This window comes from Ambystoma mexicanum, chromosome 6q (genome assembly GCF_040938575.1).
Source record: "Ambystoma mexicanum isolate Mex_15411 chromosome 6q, UKY_AmexF1_1, whole genome shotgun sequence".
Classification (NCBI taxonomy): domain Eukaryota; kingdom Metazoa; phylum Chordata; class Amphibia; order Caudata; family Ambystomatidae; genus Ambystoma; species Ambystoma mexicanum.
In genome coordinates, this window is record NC_090937.1 from 768,301,652 (window position 1) to 768,317,607 (window position 15,956).

At 44.3% G+C, this 15,956-nt stretch overlaps 1 protein-coding gene across 2 annotated transcripts in view; it reads left to right on the forward strand.

Moving 5' to 3' along the window:
• TMEM131L (transmembrane 131 like) overlaps positions 1–15,956 on the forward strand; it is a 909,664-nt gene that overhangs the window by 537,020 nt on the left and 356,688 nt on the right. For both annotated transcript variants that reach the window (XM_069631301.1, XM_069631300.1), the window contains exons 12-13: positions 3,455–3,560; positions 12,463–12,616. In XM_069631301.1, coding sequence (XP_069487402.1) covers positions 3,455–3,560; positions 12,463–12,616 — 260 coding nt within the window. The remainder of the gene's footprint in view (positions 1–3,454; positions 3,561–12,462; positions 12,617–15,956) is intronic.

Here is a 15,956-nt window from a genome sequence, read left to right on the forward strand (position 1 = left end):
GGTGTGGTTGCCAGGAAGCTGAAACCCAAGACAAAGATGATCTCAGTGACCCAGAAAAGGAACAAAGGCTTTTCCCAGTACCTGGACCCTCAAGCCTGCATTGGTGAGGCAGACTCCAGGAAGACTCACAAACCTGCGAAAATTGATCCCAGCAGTTAACATAAAGCAGGAGCACATCCGCAAACAGTCCCAGGACAGAGTCAATGGATGGTTGCACCCTCTGATGTCCTAAAATGAGGATCTGGCAGGCAGTTGAGGCATCAACCTCTGTCTGGACATCATCAGCAATTCACAGCTAATTGGATGATTCTGTTGGCAAACAGCGGATGGTGGCAGTAAACGGCCCAGACACAATTTTTTGAGTGCAGGACTCCACCTAACACATGCGGGAAGTCACCAAGAGTCTAAAAAAGGCCCAGACTGGACCTCTACTGCAAACCCCCGAACTGGGATATGCCCTCACCTCTTCATTTGGCATGTATTGGCAATGGCAGAAACGACAGGAATGGGCATCAAAACTCCTTCAGCAGGTCAGTAGAAGTGCCACCTCCAAGTTACAGGAACAAGAAAGCAAGAGAGTGTAACATGGCAGGGCAAAGTCTTAATGCCCCTGTACAAAGGTACTGAACAAAGGCCAGCCATCCAATCACTAAGAGGGTCTGGGGGTTAGATGACAAAACATACTGGTTGGTCAGTAGGACTGTTACTTAGCCACCCGCACATTATATAAGGGATTGTCCAGGGAGCTATACTGATCTAAACCACTTGGAACCAATATGGAGGCTGCATTTGTGGAATTACAAAGAGCCTGCATTTTCAGAAGCGCCATTTTAGGGACTACTACCTTGTGGCCACTTAGACAAAGGAAAGCCCTGAAACACAAAACTGCCTAGAGCAGCAGTTAAAAAACCCATTGGTACCCCATTGGCCACCGAACTGGTACATTGGACTCCCAATGAGATCACTCCTTATGAAGCCAAAACCAAAGTATAACTGCCACCAAACTTCTCAGTAAAGCATGTGGAGGGTGATAAAATCATCCTAGTGCACAAACAGGGAGTCTTGAAAGGCGTCCTCGGTACTGGGCACCTTAGTTACGATCCAACACCATGTACATTAATTAAGGAATAAAGTGACGTAATGGCAGTGAGACTTCAGAAGTCCCCCTGGCCACCAACAAGAGATCAAGGAACCAAAGAAACAAAGTTGATGGCCCCAAACTATGGCCCTAGAATTCCCAAAATATAAATTTGGCTTAACATTCCTATTTGCCAGAAATGTTATCTTGATATTTTTGCTTTTAATGTACAACTTTCTTTTACGTTTAGAGTGGTGTTTCCTCTCTCACCCAGCACCTTCCTTCATCCCTGTTTGGGCTTCCACCACCCCGTCACTTAATCTATACCTAACCATTCTCCATGTTCCCTTTTATTTATGTCTCCATTCCCAATTGTAAATCGTAATCAAATTTAATATTTTTTTTTTTTTAGGATGTTTTGCTATTTTTCTTTTGTTGGCATTTATTTGTTCCCCCTACATCTTGTCTTAGGTATCATTAAGACTTGACTTTTAAATACCTTATATTTTCAAGGCTGTGTTTCGCATTAACACTTTGGGCCTGATTTACAAAGCCTTTTTCAATGGGATTGCACCATTATAAAACACTTGTGTAAATTGGGCCCTCGGTCTGCTGCTTTAAAACTGCAACTATTGTGTAACATTGAACTGGCGGTAATGGCGCAAAATCGCGGTAGATTTGCCCCAGCTCATAGCTGGCGGTAAATCTGCCAAGCCCGTGATTTGGCGGACCCTTAAATGCGGCGGTAATAGCATTACCACCGCATTTAAGGGTTACTGCCAAACTCGTGATGAGGCAGACTGTGTGTTAGTGTTCCTGGTATCCCCTTTTGGACCCCTTGAACATTGCATATGCATTCTTGGTCCTTACTTATCTTACGTGATTTTAGTTTGTTGAACAAACTGTCTTATAATGGGGCGCTTATTTTGTATTTACATATTGCCTGGACAATCGTTTAATTTGTGTCTATGCTTGTGGTATGTACATTGCAGGAGTTCCTCCTTCTAAGAGTTGAGCCTGCATGCTCAGTCACATTTACCAGTGAGATTTAACTTGGTGGGACGTCCTGCATACTACTGTTAGTCTCTCTGAACCCCACACCAGTGGCATTCAGCAGAACCTTTTAACAGTTAAAGTGATGTACTGTGGCGTTAATCCCCCGTTCCAAGGGCTGGAACGGGGGCTTAAGGCCATTAGCACCCCGGACTACCAAACCGGGGTGGTTAAAGTATTTTCCTTCCTTCAACGGGATGCGTGCAGTGTCTTATTGAAGGAAGGAAAATACTTTCCCAAGATGGCTGCCATGGAAAGGGAAGCGGGGTTTCGCAAGGAGCCCTTATTCCCGTTCCATGGTGGCCTGCAGCAGCGCAGAGGAAGGAGCGGCAGCAGCGCAGTGTGCCGTTGTGCAGAAATAAGGTAAGTGCGGGTTCGAAGGGAGAAAAAAACAAGTTTGAAAAACGAATTGTTACAAGGTGCGTTCATGGGTGCTTTGGAATATTTAGGCAACTTTGCACTTTAGTTTATATGTTTTGTATAAAGATTGTGTTTTTATTATTTTTTGGTACCATTTTTGTATGTACTGTCACATTGTGTTTCTACATTTATTAAATGTGGGAGTGATTGTACATTTTTAAATAAAATTATTTTAAGATTTCGTGTGATATCTAGTTAACAGGATGCAGTGTTGATGGGCATGTTTTCTACCCTTTCACTGCTAAGGGATGACGGATGCTTCTAACATAGGATTGTTTTGGTCTAATCACACTTGGACCCTTCAACAGGATTCCAAAGTTTCATGAATAATCAGTTTTCATTTTTTAACTATTATTTTTTGCACTTCCCTTTGGTTAGTCTCGAACACTTTGTAAAGATTAAGCTGTATGTGAAAATGTTAAACATATTAATGCAGTTTTGTATGTTTTGAAATGGGCCTTCATCCACTAGGTGATATGGAATCACTTTGGGAAACTGAAGACGCCAATGCATGCAGATGTAACAGAAAGGGCAAGATCAGTCTAATCTGCCCAGTGCATGTCTATAAAGTCTTCTTTTTAAAAATAAAAATAAAACCTAGATCTGTGATATTTCTAAATGTTACAGTGAAAGAAGAATTACGGAAAGATGTACATTTTAAGAATCCTTTTCTCCAAATTTTTATGAAATATTGCCATCCTTTTAACTTTCAATTTGAAGATTCATGTTAAAGGTAGCCTGTTTTCCTCATAGGCTTGCCAGGCTGTATTTACTAGCAATTAAAGTAAAAAACGAATAGACTGCATGTCTTTAGGTTCTATTGAAGTGCGTTGCAGTATTGTGCTCTACTTGAAAATTAGGATTTTCATTGTTTAAACTACCTGTTCTTTGCTTTCTTAACAGCTGCATCACGAAAACATGACGCTAGCTGTTTGGGAGAAATTAGGATGAATCTATTGGGTGGCTCCACAACACTACAAGCATGTCTTTCCCAGCAAGTGACGGAAGGGTATGTCTCGCCATGGGCTTGTCAAAACATGTAGAGTAAAGGATTTGGCTCCTTATTTAAGCTAAACCACTGGTCCTGTTCAATTTGGTTATCCATTTTCAGTTGACTGTGTTTGCCCGGTAGCATTGAGTAAGAGCAACTCCAATTGAATACCTGACTAATGGATTTTGAAATTGAATATGGTTACTGTGATGAATCTAGCAATGTCCTCATGGCTTCCCTGTAGGGAGGCTTCCCTTATGTGACCAGGCAAAGGCAGAAGCTACCTGACCCTCGGGTGGGGGGGGGGGGGGACTATTTGTAGGAGGACCACATGAGGGAAGACAGCCCTCGGTGAGGCGGAGTAAACTATGCTAGGTCAAAACAGATGATCCCCCTATTTCTTTTACTTCTGGTAACACCCACTTGCTAACCTCCTTCCCATACTGTATGGTATATTGTAGTGTAGGTGTAGAACCTCCAGTCATGACTAATCACCTATCATGTTTACATTCATCTTTGCTTACTAACACTGAGACGGGGAAGAGGAGTGGTGCAATGAGGATCACTAGAAACTGAAAGTAACTGCTGCGTTCTAGTTGTTCGAAAAGGTTAACGGCTGCAGGGACGTTTAAATGCGCCACACATGGAGAAAAGGAGAAACTCACTTCGTCTGATGTCGGTCAGGACACTGAAGGAGTGCCGGCTGCAGTGTGGAGCGGAGAAGCTGCGGGATGTGCCCTCCATGGATCTCAAACAGTGGAAGGTTTGCTGCGCTTGTGCTATGGACAGCAGGAAGCTGTCAAGTGAGGAAGAACACAAAGCGGGAACTGGAGATCCGACGGGACGCTGTCCCAGCCGACAAGCAAACAGCAGTGAGACGCAAGGGATACCGAAGCCGCCGACTGAGACCGGTAAGCAGAGAGAGAGAGGGAGAGAGAGGTTGGGACGCCGGGGTGCTTCATGGAAGATGTTGCATACAATTGATGAACCTGGTAGGCCCAAAGAGGGAAGTTTGGATCCCGGGACAACTGAGCAAAGACCAAGATTACTGAAAAGGGGTTGCTGACCCAATATATGAAAAGAATAGGTAGAGAATCTTGGGACTGCATAAAAGAGAAGGTGGCTACAAATGAGAAGTGAGTCCTAACCTGCACCCAAATACTGACCCAAATAAAAAAAGTCCTGGCAAGAGAGTAAACCAGGCAAACAGCAAGTCTGGGACCTGCACCCAATCAAGATTGTTGAACTAGAGAAAAGGGGAAACGGTCCCCAAAATGTGAAATATGTGAACTGTGGAAAAGCTAAGAAAGCTCATGGACAGACGCATTCCTTGAGCTTGTCGACCTGTGAAATTTGTGGCCTGTGAAAAAGCTAAGAGAGCTCAGAGGCAGAGACCCCCCCTTGAGCCTTCAGATTGTAGAATGGTACACCTTGGGTTAATAAACTCTGTAAACTGGAGGAAACTCAGTGGAAGAGTCATTTCCCTCGAGAGCCAGAGAAATCCAGGGAAAGGGGAGGCACCCTTTTTCTGGTGGAACTTTTAAAAACATTTTTTATCACATTTGTGATGTCATCTTTGATGTCCTGGGTGTTAGTCTTAGCAGTGCACGGTGGTGGCGCGAGTTATGGTTGCTTAGCTTACCATAACTGGCGAATTTCAGGGGGTTTTCGGTTTTTCTTGGACCCATAACATCCCTTTAACAGAGTTTTCTCATTGAATTTCATAGGTTTTTATTAGTGCAACTTCACCATAATGTCGACGGACATCTGACTTCATTGCAGACCTTCCGGAGAGTGCCACATGACCATATGCTGGTGTGCGGCATGATGACCTTTCCGAGAACCCGTACGCACTTTACGATAAGATATGTGCTTCGGGGACAGTTCAGAACTGCATTTTCTACTGATCTAGGAACTTTCAACTTCAAAATGTCCCTTGCTCCAACACCTATTCCTACTCATCCATTAACAATTTATTACACGGTGCATACTTTTTGCAAAACTGCTCTTTTTCTTAAAATAGACTCAGCTAATGCCATCCGTCCTCCCCAAGAGACACCACCACTGCTGTAATCAAAGAGCATGAGAAACACTGCCCCTTATCTTAGAAATAACACAGGCGCAACATTTTCCCCTGTCAACCTGCCCCTCCATATTAGTGTTTGGTGCCTCTTCCATTATTTCCCTCCCCACCTTTCGTTCTAAGCTCTCGTGCCAGAAAAAATGCATCCAAAAACAAAATAAATGTTCCTTTAGGAACCACCTTTCACAGTTAAAAAATAGAACTAAAAAAAACGGATAGACTCCATCTACTTTATATTTCTCAGTAAAGTACATAGACTCAATAAGATTTTCCAACATTTCCATTTTGTGTTATGCTAATAGGAATATTGTGGCGTTCATCCTCCGTTCCAGGGACTGGAACGGTGTATACCGGCCCAGCAGCCCACGTGATCAGCCCAAGTGAAGCGAGGGTGGATAACGAGGTCTCTGGTCCATTATCCCCCCATTCCAGGCCCTGAAATGGGGGATGAAGGCCATTAGCAGCCTAGGTACCCAAAGCGGTAACCCGGGGTACTAAAGTGGATTTTTCTTCCTACACCGGGACGCCTGTGGCATCCCGGTGTAGGAAGGAAAATCCTTTTCCAAGATGGCCACCATGGGAAGGGAAGGCGGGGGTTCCATACAGGGCCCCTCTTCGCTTTCCATGGCAGCCTACAGAAGGCAAAAAGAGAACCCTATGACCATATTACCACAAGCACAGTTTTCTTCCCTTTCAAATCTATCCTAATTTCGAATAACTTTACCACAAAGCCAGTCCCAGGTGGACATGGCCACTTTAATCCTATGTTTTGTCCCCTGTGGTCATGGCCAGTAGCCAGATTGTCCGGATCATGACCTTATTCCATGACTAAAGGTATACCGCTATTTTTTGTAGCTACATTATGACACTTGTCAAAAAATAAAACACTGGCACATTTCCAAAACCATGCTTGTAGGTCCTTGCCAATGCTTCTTACGCAAGTTTGCTGGACATCCACCCATGTTTTATTTTTTCAAAAGTGTCAAATGTATGCACATACAATCGTCATATAACCTAGCCCCCACTTGACAAAATCCATTCAGACTTTATGAAAATATATCTAGATCTATAATCTTTTTGCAAACCTTTGTGTAGATTTGTCAAATAGCACCACATTTATAAGCCTTTACAATATTTTGGGACATCGCCCCCCACCCCCCTTTAATTTTGCTGCCTCTTGACAGAATCCCACCAAACTTTGTAAACTCATTTGGAATCGGGTCAGAAATATACATGCAACATTTCATGCAGTTTTATAACTGGCGCCAAAGTTATAAGCCATTCAAGAACTGCATTTCACCAACACTGTAATGCTGAGGTTTCCGCAATCTTTTTACTGTTTGCAAACATCTGAACTGTTCGCAGACTTTCGCAGCAAAAAAACACCCTTTTTTTGCTTCTTGCAGCCATATCCCAACCCATCCTCATCACCCCTCACCTTCCCAGAGATTATTTGATAAGTTTGACAAGTGCAATGTTGTGTTTTTAATGTGTTTTTACCGCGATGTTCGCGGACACCGGCAGATGTCCGCAAATCCAAGATGGCGGGCGTTTCCAAAAATCTGACGCACTTCATGCTCTTCACCATCCAGTCAGCGAACACGTTGCATGTCCGCGGACATGACGCAAGCCGATTAACCAATCGGTGTCCTATCCGCGGAGCGAACAGGGAAGTGTGTCCGCAGACCGGACATAGATATCACTAATTTTTTGTGGCCTACTTTTTGGTCATTTTTAAAAAACTACTGGACGGATTTTCACCAAATTTACAAAAGCACGCTTTCGGGACCAAGCCGCTGCTCTTGCTGCAAATTTGGTGAAAATCCGTCCAGCGGTTTGGGCTGTAGGCATGAGCAAAGTCTTTTCCCCATTCAGTCTATGGTAAAAAAAGAAATGTTGGGACCTCCCCTATAACTTTGCCCCCCCCTCCCCCTGACCCCCCCCCCTCCGGACCAAACTTCACCAAAGTTTTTGCAAAGGTTGGTGACAATACGTCCAGGTTGAGCGAAGTTATAAGCCGCCCAAAAAGTGCTCTTCCTATGGGATTAGCAACTTAACCAGAACTACAAAAATAAAACAAATATTTTGATATAACTCTAAGTGTGTAAGTGTTTATTTGGGCCTATGTATATTCAAAGTTATTTGTACTGATATACATCTCACATCTCCCAACTAAGATACGCCTGGCTGCTCTGCCACACTACCCGTACTTTGAGTGGTACATGCGTATACTAAAAGTTGGAGTGCAGCATACCAAGGGGGATAGTTTTATAAAGTCCTACCACAGGCGGTCTTTAGAAAAACTCCCTAACCATGGTCATCAGTTTGATGATTTCCATGGATATGATGTGATTGAAAGAAAAGGAGAATGATTGAGGTCTGGATACATTTTCTTGAAGTTACATGGAGGGATTTCATAAGACCTGCAATGTTGGCCTCAGCTTAATCTTATCCAAGAAGTACAGGATGTGTGGCAGGTCTTGGGAAGCACAAGGCAATGGGTAGCATTCAACAACAGTATATCACACATCTGAAAGACCTCCAGAAATGTAGCTGCTAAGCAATCAAGTGACTTTTTCTTGTGCTTGATTGCTGCATGGTAGTCTCTAAAATGTCTTGGGCAGTCCAGCTTCTTATATTGTCCTCTAGTCGTTTCCCACTGGTGTTCCATGGCTGTTTTTCTTTTCATTTGGGCAGGATCAGTGATGTACCAGTTATTGCATTTGAGGTTTTTTTTATCGATAAGATGTTTAGTGTTTTGAAAAGTGCACTGTGAAGGTTGGCAACCCAGGTGTAAGATGCAGTATCAGCGGTTTCTAGGCAGCCTGGTTAGAATGTAGGTGGCTGCAAGCAATGTGGGGGGAGACCTGATTCATGAGCTGTGTGTGGAGGAATTCAGAAACCATGACAAATTTAGGACTTTTTGCAGGTTTGGATAAAAAGGGAATGTGGAAGCAGTGATTAGTGTGAGAAACCTGAAGGTGTCTCACCCGCTAGTCCATGGGGATCTGTCATCCAGGTGGCCAGGACATGGCCATTGCAATCGGATCCAGTTCCTGGGGGTGGTCCAGTGCGGGAGGATCACCTGGATGGGGGGGTCCACAGGAAGTGGGACACCGACGGGTTAGACGCGGTACCCCCTTCCGTTATAACACCTTTTAGCCATCCTACCTCGTAGTATAGTTGGATGTTTTACCCCCCCGACCAACACAAACACTTTCCTACACCGTGATAGACAACAGACTAACACCAGAGCCGTTTACCTGACATGTCCCAACACAAGGGTCAGGGAGAGTCGGGCAATTGACAATAACTACGCACACCTGACGGCCCTTTCCCTTCCCCACAGGGATAAAAGGAAGAGCACGAAAGCACACTGCGAGCAAGGCCGAACGCACAAGGAAGCAGTATTCCGGACCGGCAGTTCAAATGGTGGAGAGACCTGGAGGGACGACGAGGAGGGAATTGCCCTTGCCCTTTTCAACTCAGACCCGCGAAGACTCTGAAAAAGGAATCATAAAACCGGGAAGTCGAGCTGGCGTTTGGTGGGACAGGTGTCAACAGTACACAGAACTCTCCCGCGCTGATAGCCAAAGTGAGGAGAAGCGCTTGCCACTGTGCTGCCGTCCTTGACTCCCGAGACAAGTAACTCCAATCGTTCAGCACAGCCAGTGAGTCGGAGAAGACATAATAAAACGAACGGTGCTGGACCCAAGGTTGCAGGCGGCAACCTTAATGAACAAAGAACTTGTGTAATTGAACTTTAAAGAGACCCTAGGAAAAGGTTCAGAAGCAGAGTGGTCCGGCGTTGCAGGGGAGGTTATTCCAAGGACTCTGACTGAAGCCTTTGTGCGTTGTGTTGAAACTACAAGAGCCAAGAGGCCTTCGAGTCCTATGTGAAGTGTCCAAGTGCTCCTATGAGGGTTGAACAAAACCCCTCGTACACTCGAACGTCTTTGACGCATTGGAGAAAACTGATTGAACTGCGAAACTGGCAAATGTGAACCCGACAGAGGGATGCCGGCTAATTGGGGTAAACTGATATACCCGTGGACATTGTGACGCCAATTGTGAACCTGCCTGAGGGATGTCACAGTGAATAGTTGTTTTAAAAGACGAGACATTTGAATTATACGTTTTGAGTGAAAGGCCATAGTGAACCCGATTGAGAGAGGCTAACGTTGCAAGGAGGATCAAAGCCCAGCTGAGAGCGGTCCAAGGGGTGAAGAACAATCGCCCAACGTGAAAATTACCAAAGGGAATTTTGTTTATGGTACAGCATGCCATATAAGGTAATAGACTTTGCAGGAAAGAGACTTGGCCCAGAAGGACCTGGCATTGTGGAAAGAAACTAACTGCGTGCTGGCGAGGCCCAGGAGTGTGCTGTGCTCAAAGGTCATGCCTTGTCCCGTGCTAAAAACGTGGGGAAGGGAGACCTCAGCCATACTATCCTGACTTATCTGGTGAACACTTCATTCTTTTCTTAAGAACATTATCTCACACAATTTTGTAACTTAGTTGTGTAAGGATTGGCAATAGTGTTTTTTAGTATAGGCCCTTTTTATTTGACAAGACGCCACTCGGACTGCCTTATTATTTGGCATTATTCTCACCCATTATACAGTTTAATAAACACCCTTGAACTGTGATCACTTGTCTGTCTTTACTGTTGTCACCATGAGTTTGTTACATCAGCCAGTGTAAGAGAGGTTGGTACAGAGGTTTGAGGAGCCAGGTTATTAGAGAGGTAGGTGTCAAGGATATCACCTCCAGACACACTGGAGCCACTGTTTAGAGAAACAGGGTCGAGTCACTCTGAAGTGTATAAATAGTTATGATAGTGAGACAAGTGTTTGAATCCAGCAAATCTGTGAAAGGAGAGGGTATTGACTGTGGGATCCTGGTGGAGGTGATGTAGGCAAAGATGATGAGGGCATCTCCCCCCACCTTCCCTGTTGGCTCTACTGCCCATGTAAAATGTGCAGCCATCTGCAAGTAACCGCTCCACAGTACTCACGTTGTTGCTGGAGAGTCAGGTTTCTGATATTCCAAGAAAATTAGCAGCAATCTCTTTGTGTAGGTTACAGATGTTAGCTGCCTGTTAATTTTCTGAACTGATGCTTAGCGGGCTGATATTTAAAAAGATGTGTTTTTTTTAGGGTTTATGGTCTTTCCAACGAAACACTTTGCATGGAAAATTAGCCATCGAAAATGTTGGCATCAAAAGCATTTTTTGGGGGGGGGGTGGTCCCTCCAAACTCCGTTTTTTACCATTAAACCCACCCCAAATTAACCCTTTACACCCCCCCCCCCTATATGCATTCGATGCATATTTTTTCGATGGATAATTTTCGTTGGAAAAGGTTTAGTTGGAAACCTTTTCGATGGATAGACTAAATACCCTTTTTTAGAGAGTTCTTAGAGGGAGGAGAGTCTTTTATTTCAGCTACTGGTGTGAAGAGGCAATCAACCAGGTCTGGGGATTGGTAGTACATCCCATTCCTCAGTAGGGTGTTGGCAATCCGTGAGGGGGGGCAGACGTGTTGGCAGGTTCATTCTCATCAGAGGACGTGTTAAAGACGGGGAAGAGCGAGGGTAGAAGGTAGTCGAAAGCAAGAAGTCTCTTGATGTATGTGTGGCCCATAATTGTTACATTCTTATAAAACTTCATGACCAGCTTTATACAATGGAATGAGCCATACAGTGTCCCCCATCTGGTGCCATCATTAATCCCAGAACTGTTTAGAAGAAATAATCGGACGCAAGTCGTTCTTTTCTGTATTAGCAAATGTGTGTGTGTCAGTGCTCAGTAATTCTGTTACTGGCTTGGATATTTTTCACAATCTTCACTGTGCAAAACTGCCCCTTCTTTTTTCAAACTTTGATTCATAAATAGTCAGATCAGATAGGCACCAAAACAGGCTATATAAAAAAGAATCATGGGTAGAGTGTCCTGCTCCCAAATGTAGAGCATGTAATAAAGGCTACAATCTAGGAGACACCTAATTTACTCCGCCTTTGCTACCAGATATACCGGATTTCTAAAGTGCACACTTCTCACCTGTGATATTTAGCTTTGATGAACACTGCAATGCACCTGGATCACACACACCAAGATACGGTGTATTTATTTATGGACCCTAGAGAAGAATGACTCGTTGACATATGTGCTGGTCTCAGTTCGGATTTTATTTGTAAATGACATCACGTGATCAAGATTAGGGAAATTTTAGTTGGTGTTGAAGCATACCTGCATACGTGTAAATGAGTCCACCGTTGCACTCTAGCCGACTTGTATATTATAAAAAACGTCCTGTGTCACACTTGTGCTCTTGGTATGTAATGTAAATGAGTTCCAATGGTGAGTTTCCACAACCGATGTTTGCCTAAGCTTTAATATCTCAGGCCTGCTGGTTATTTCCCCGGTTACACATACTAAGGATGCCTAATGCTCTATTATATTTAGTTTTAAGTTTACTAAGAACCTTGATAAAGCGCAAACAGTCAAGAAAACGTTCCTTATTTCTGGTATTATTGGGAATTTTTGGTGTTCATCACATAGATACTAAATTCTATGACTTCGCAGTGTGTGATTAAGTGGATTCTCACAAACTGGACCTATTGAAAGTTCTATATATCTGCATGTATGAATCACGACTAAAATTCGGACACTGCAAACTTGCCTTGATGGACTCGGGCAGCACTGGATCTCATCCATTAATAATTATAATGGCTCAGAGTGTCAGTGCCTGCACGGGAGTTTGTCCTAAACCTGAGCATGACATTCCTCCATTGTTCCAACTGATTCACACTGTTTTTTCTCTAATCTGATTGCAGTTTCTTAGGTCTCGACCCGTCTGCTGCATCGTTTCACATACAGCCGCATCACGTAGCCTCAGGAGTTTGGTCAATATGGCTGACCAATAACTTTGACTTCAGCATTGTGCTACATGACGCATATGTTGCTCGAGAAGCCAGGAATCTTTTAAAGGTAGGCCGTTTTCTCTTTCAGTGACCCATCCCCCACATGCCATGCCATATTAAGGCGTGTGCAGCAGCCTTAGAAGACATCAGGGCGCAAAACAGAATTTTGTATTAAATGAAATGTAAATTACTGTGCCTGTGTTTTCACAGTTCCTTTTGTTACGTTCATTTCTGTTTAGCTCTGTTGTGTATTGGTTGGTTAATATCAGTTGAGGAAGCCTGAAATTCGGGGACATAGGGGTTCAAAATTAATGTCTGGGCTCAGTTTTAATTCTAATAGGCAAGATCCAGCATAAAGTGTTGTTTTCCAAAACCCATTGACTGAGCAACAGAATCGTAGCCCTTCTGGGCACTGCTGTATGCCAAGCCTCTCATTTCCAGCTCCTGGATTGTCAACAACAAAGAAACTTAATGTCATGTCCCATTCAAAGGCATCAATTTATTTTTAAATATAAATGTCGTGTTTTTAGCTTTGCTGATTAACTTGAAATGTTTTCATAAAGTATTTTAAAGAAATGGTGTATATTGCATAGCTGTAGCTGAAATTGAGATGTGAACTATTAGGTCACCTAGTGGTTCGAAGTAATGTATAGATGTTTTTTCTCTCCATAGGCACCGAGGCCTCTTTGTATGTCAGTTTCGTGCTTTGCTGCTGCCATTGGATGGTGCCTCGATTTGCATACCACCTTAAAAATACAGTAGCATGTAAAATGTATGAAGGCGTTTTTGTACGTCTTTCGATTAATAGCGTAATAGACATTGAGGTTAGATAAGGGTCCTGCCCGGCATTGCCCTTGTTTGCTTGCAGTACTATGTGTTCTGCTTAGTTGTACTCTGTCTTGGCTCGTAGTCTCTAAATGATGTTTTTCTTACATCTCTTGGTGCAGAAACAGTATTTCCCTGATATTTTGTTTTCTTTTTTGTCAATATCTTGGTTATTCAGTTCAGTTTTCTCTTCTACAATTCTTGAATAATCATCAAACAATATATAGAACATAACGTAGTCCTATAAACTGATCATCGGATACTCTGCTCCCTGTACTCCAAGAAATGCTACAGTATTAGTAACTTTCAAGTGTACATTCTTTTCTGTAATGATTAATCGAAAAAAAGAAAATCTAATCAAATTAAAATGATGTCCTAGCCATCATTTATCAATTGCAAATTATAACAAATGTTCTCAGTTTATATACGCCCGGTGTGTCTGGATATCTTTTCTCAGAAAGGGAGTCTTGCTTTACCACTCTTGTTTCCCCACTACTTGAGTAACCAATGACTGACAGGGAAAAAGTCTCTTCCCTCTGGATTTTGGCAAAGTGTGTGTATCCCAGCGTTTACCATATGCTGTACAAAACATGGGCAACAAGTTTCAGATTTTCTGCACCCTGCATTAGCCCCCTTTAGCGGTTGAGGAAAGTGGCTAGATTGTATTGGGGTTGATCTTAGTATCTCTTGGCTTGGGCAATGCTTGTCAGCATCAACTCTCAAAAAGCTACCTCCTTGGGTTGGGGCTTCCACAGACTCATTGCTAAAGTTAGTAATTTGGCTTTGATAAAATACCCTTCTGCTGCTTTCCCCTTGTTCGGTATTCAAAATCAACCGGGGAAGTACTTTTACTCGTATACGAGTGCTGCTGCTGCTGCTGCTGCTGCTTTACATCTCTCTCTCTTTCTGATGTTTTTGAAATCTACTTAGATCACATGCTGTGCATAGGTCGACATCTAGTGGAAGCTGCAGAGTATTATTTTGTTTTTGAAACTCAAAAATGGACGTCGAACAGGGCGTGCCAGTAATACTATCCCTAGTGTGACGTCCCCTGTACCCATGATCCCTCACACGTGTAGGACCCTCAGATTGTTTTTTTCCGCCATACTAGTCGGGCGCATGTTGCGGAGTTCCTTCGGCACTGAGCCGTTTATATTGAACAATGACCGTTATTACTTCTTCCTTCCCCTCCACCATACGCCAAAGACCTACGCCGAAGACCTACGCCGGTGAAGATCGAAGAAGTCAGCCGTCGAGGACTGTCATGATGGACTCTGAGCCTTGGAAGGCTTCTGGCCTCGGCCCTATACAGTAGGGAAGAGTGGGGGGGTGGTCATACAGGCGCTCTATTCCCCCTTTTCTTGCATATACCCACCCGCTGCCATTTTGTTACATATGGCAAGTACTCCCTGCCCTAAGTGTAATAGGAAGTTTCCCTGGGTGGATAAGCACAATACGTGCAATCTGTATCTCCCACAAGACCATCCTGAGGCTAGCTGTCGAGCTTGCAAGCTGTTCAAGCCGAAGACCCTTAAAGACCGCTCGAATAAGCGCTGGACCCATTATGCCAGGCAACTAGAGGCCATGGACGTAGAAGGGACATTCAGCGATGGCAGCAACGCTGCCGAATCGGATGGCGAGGGCAAAGGGGTGGCTTCGGACATCCGCGCGCATGCCCACGACCCTGAAGGACTGGCCTGTGGCCACGTTGTGGGGACAACACCACAAGAGCGCTTCACATCATACCACCACTAAGCACATTAGCCCCGGCTGTGACTCGACGCGCGTGTCGAACGATCGGCACCGGAGAACACCACAAGAGCGGTCCAATGAATCTTTGTCCTTTGGGTGTTCCCGCTCGCCTCATGACAAAACCCAACCGTCTTCGGTTGATAAGGGTGTCGCCCGATAAACAGCCCCTGAGGCCCGATAGTCGGATGACGAAACTGCTCGGCACTCTGAAGAGGCTAGACGCGTCGCGTCTGACCGCACTCCCGAGACTATACGTCCTTCGAATCCCACCTCTGACCCTCGACGTAATGTGTCGAAACCTTCGGAGGCCCATAAAAAATTGGGTAAACATTCCTCTAGCCATGTGGGAGGGGATAAACAACACAAGAAAACATCTGCAGGTCCCCATGTTCATAAGGAGAAACAAAAGGCCCCAAAGGAGACAGGGAAGGCTAAGGTTTCAGAACCTACCCCAAAAACAAAAACCGTTCCTCACACTGCTGAGGATATTGGCACTGATGAGGAACTAGAACCTGAGTGCTCTCAGCTCCCTGCTAAGAAACTCCGCTGTGACGCCCCGTTTCAGGGCTTGGTCACAGAACCCTTGTGGTGGAACCTTACAACCCTGATTCATATTGTGATGAAACAGAACCTCAATTGGTTGATGACCAGGTGGGTGACCCTTATTAAGGGGATGATGACCAGGAGGAGGATGAGGCTGAAGCCTACAACATTTACTCCCTGGTTGCTCAATGAGGTACTGGCTAAGGCGGCGGCCAATTTTCGTATCGACACACAGGGTGTCCAAGAAGACAGGGATTTCGCTGAAGAAAACCTAGGAGACAAGAAAG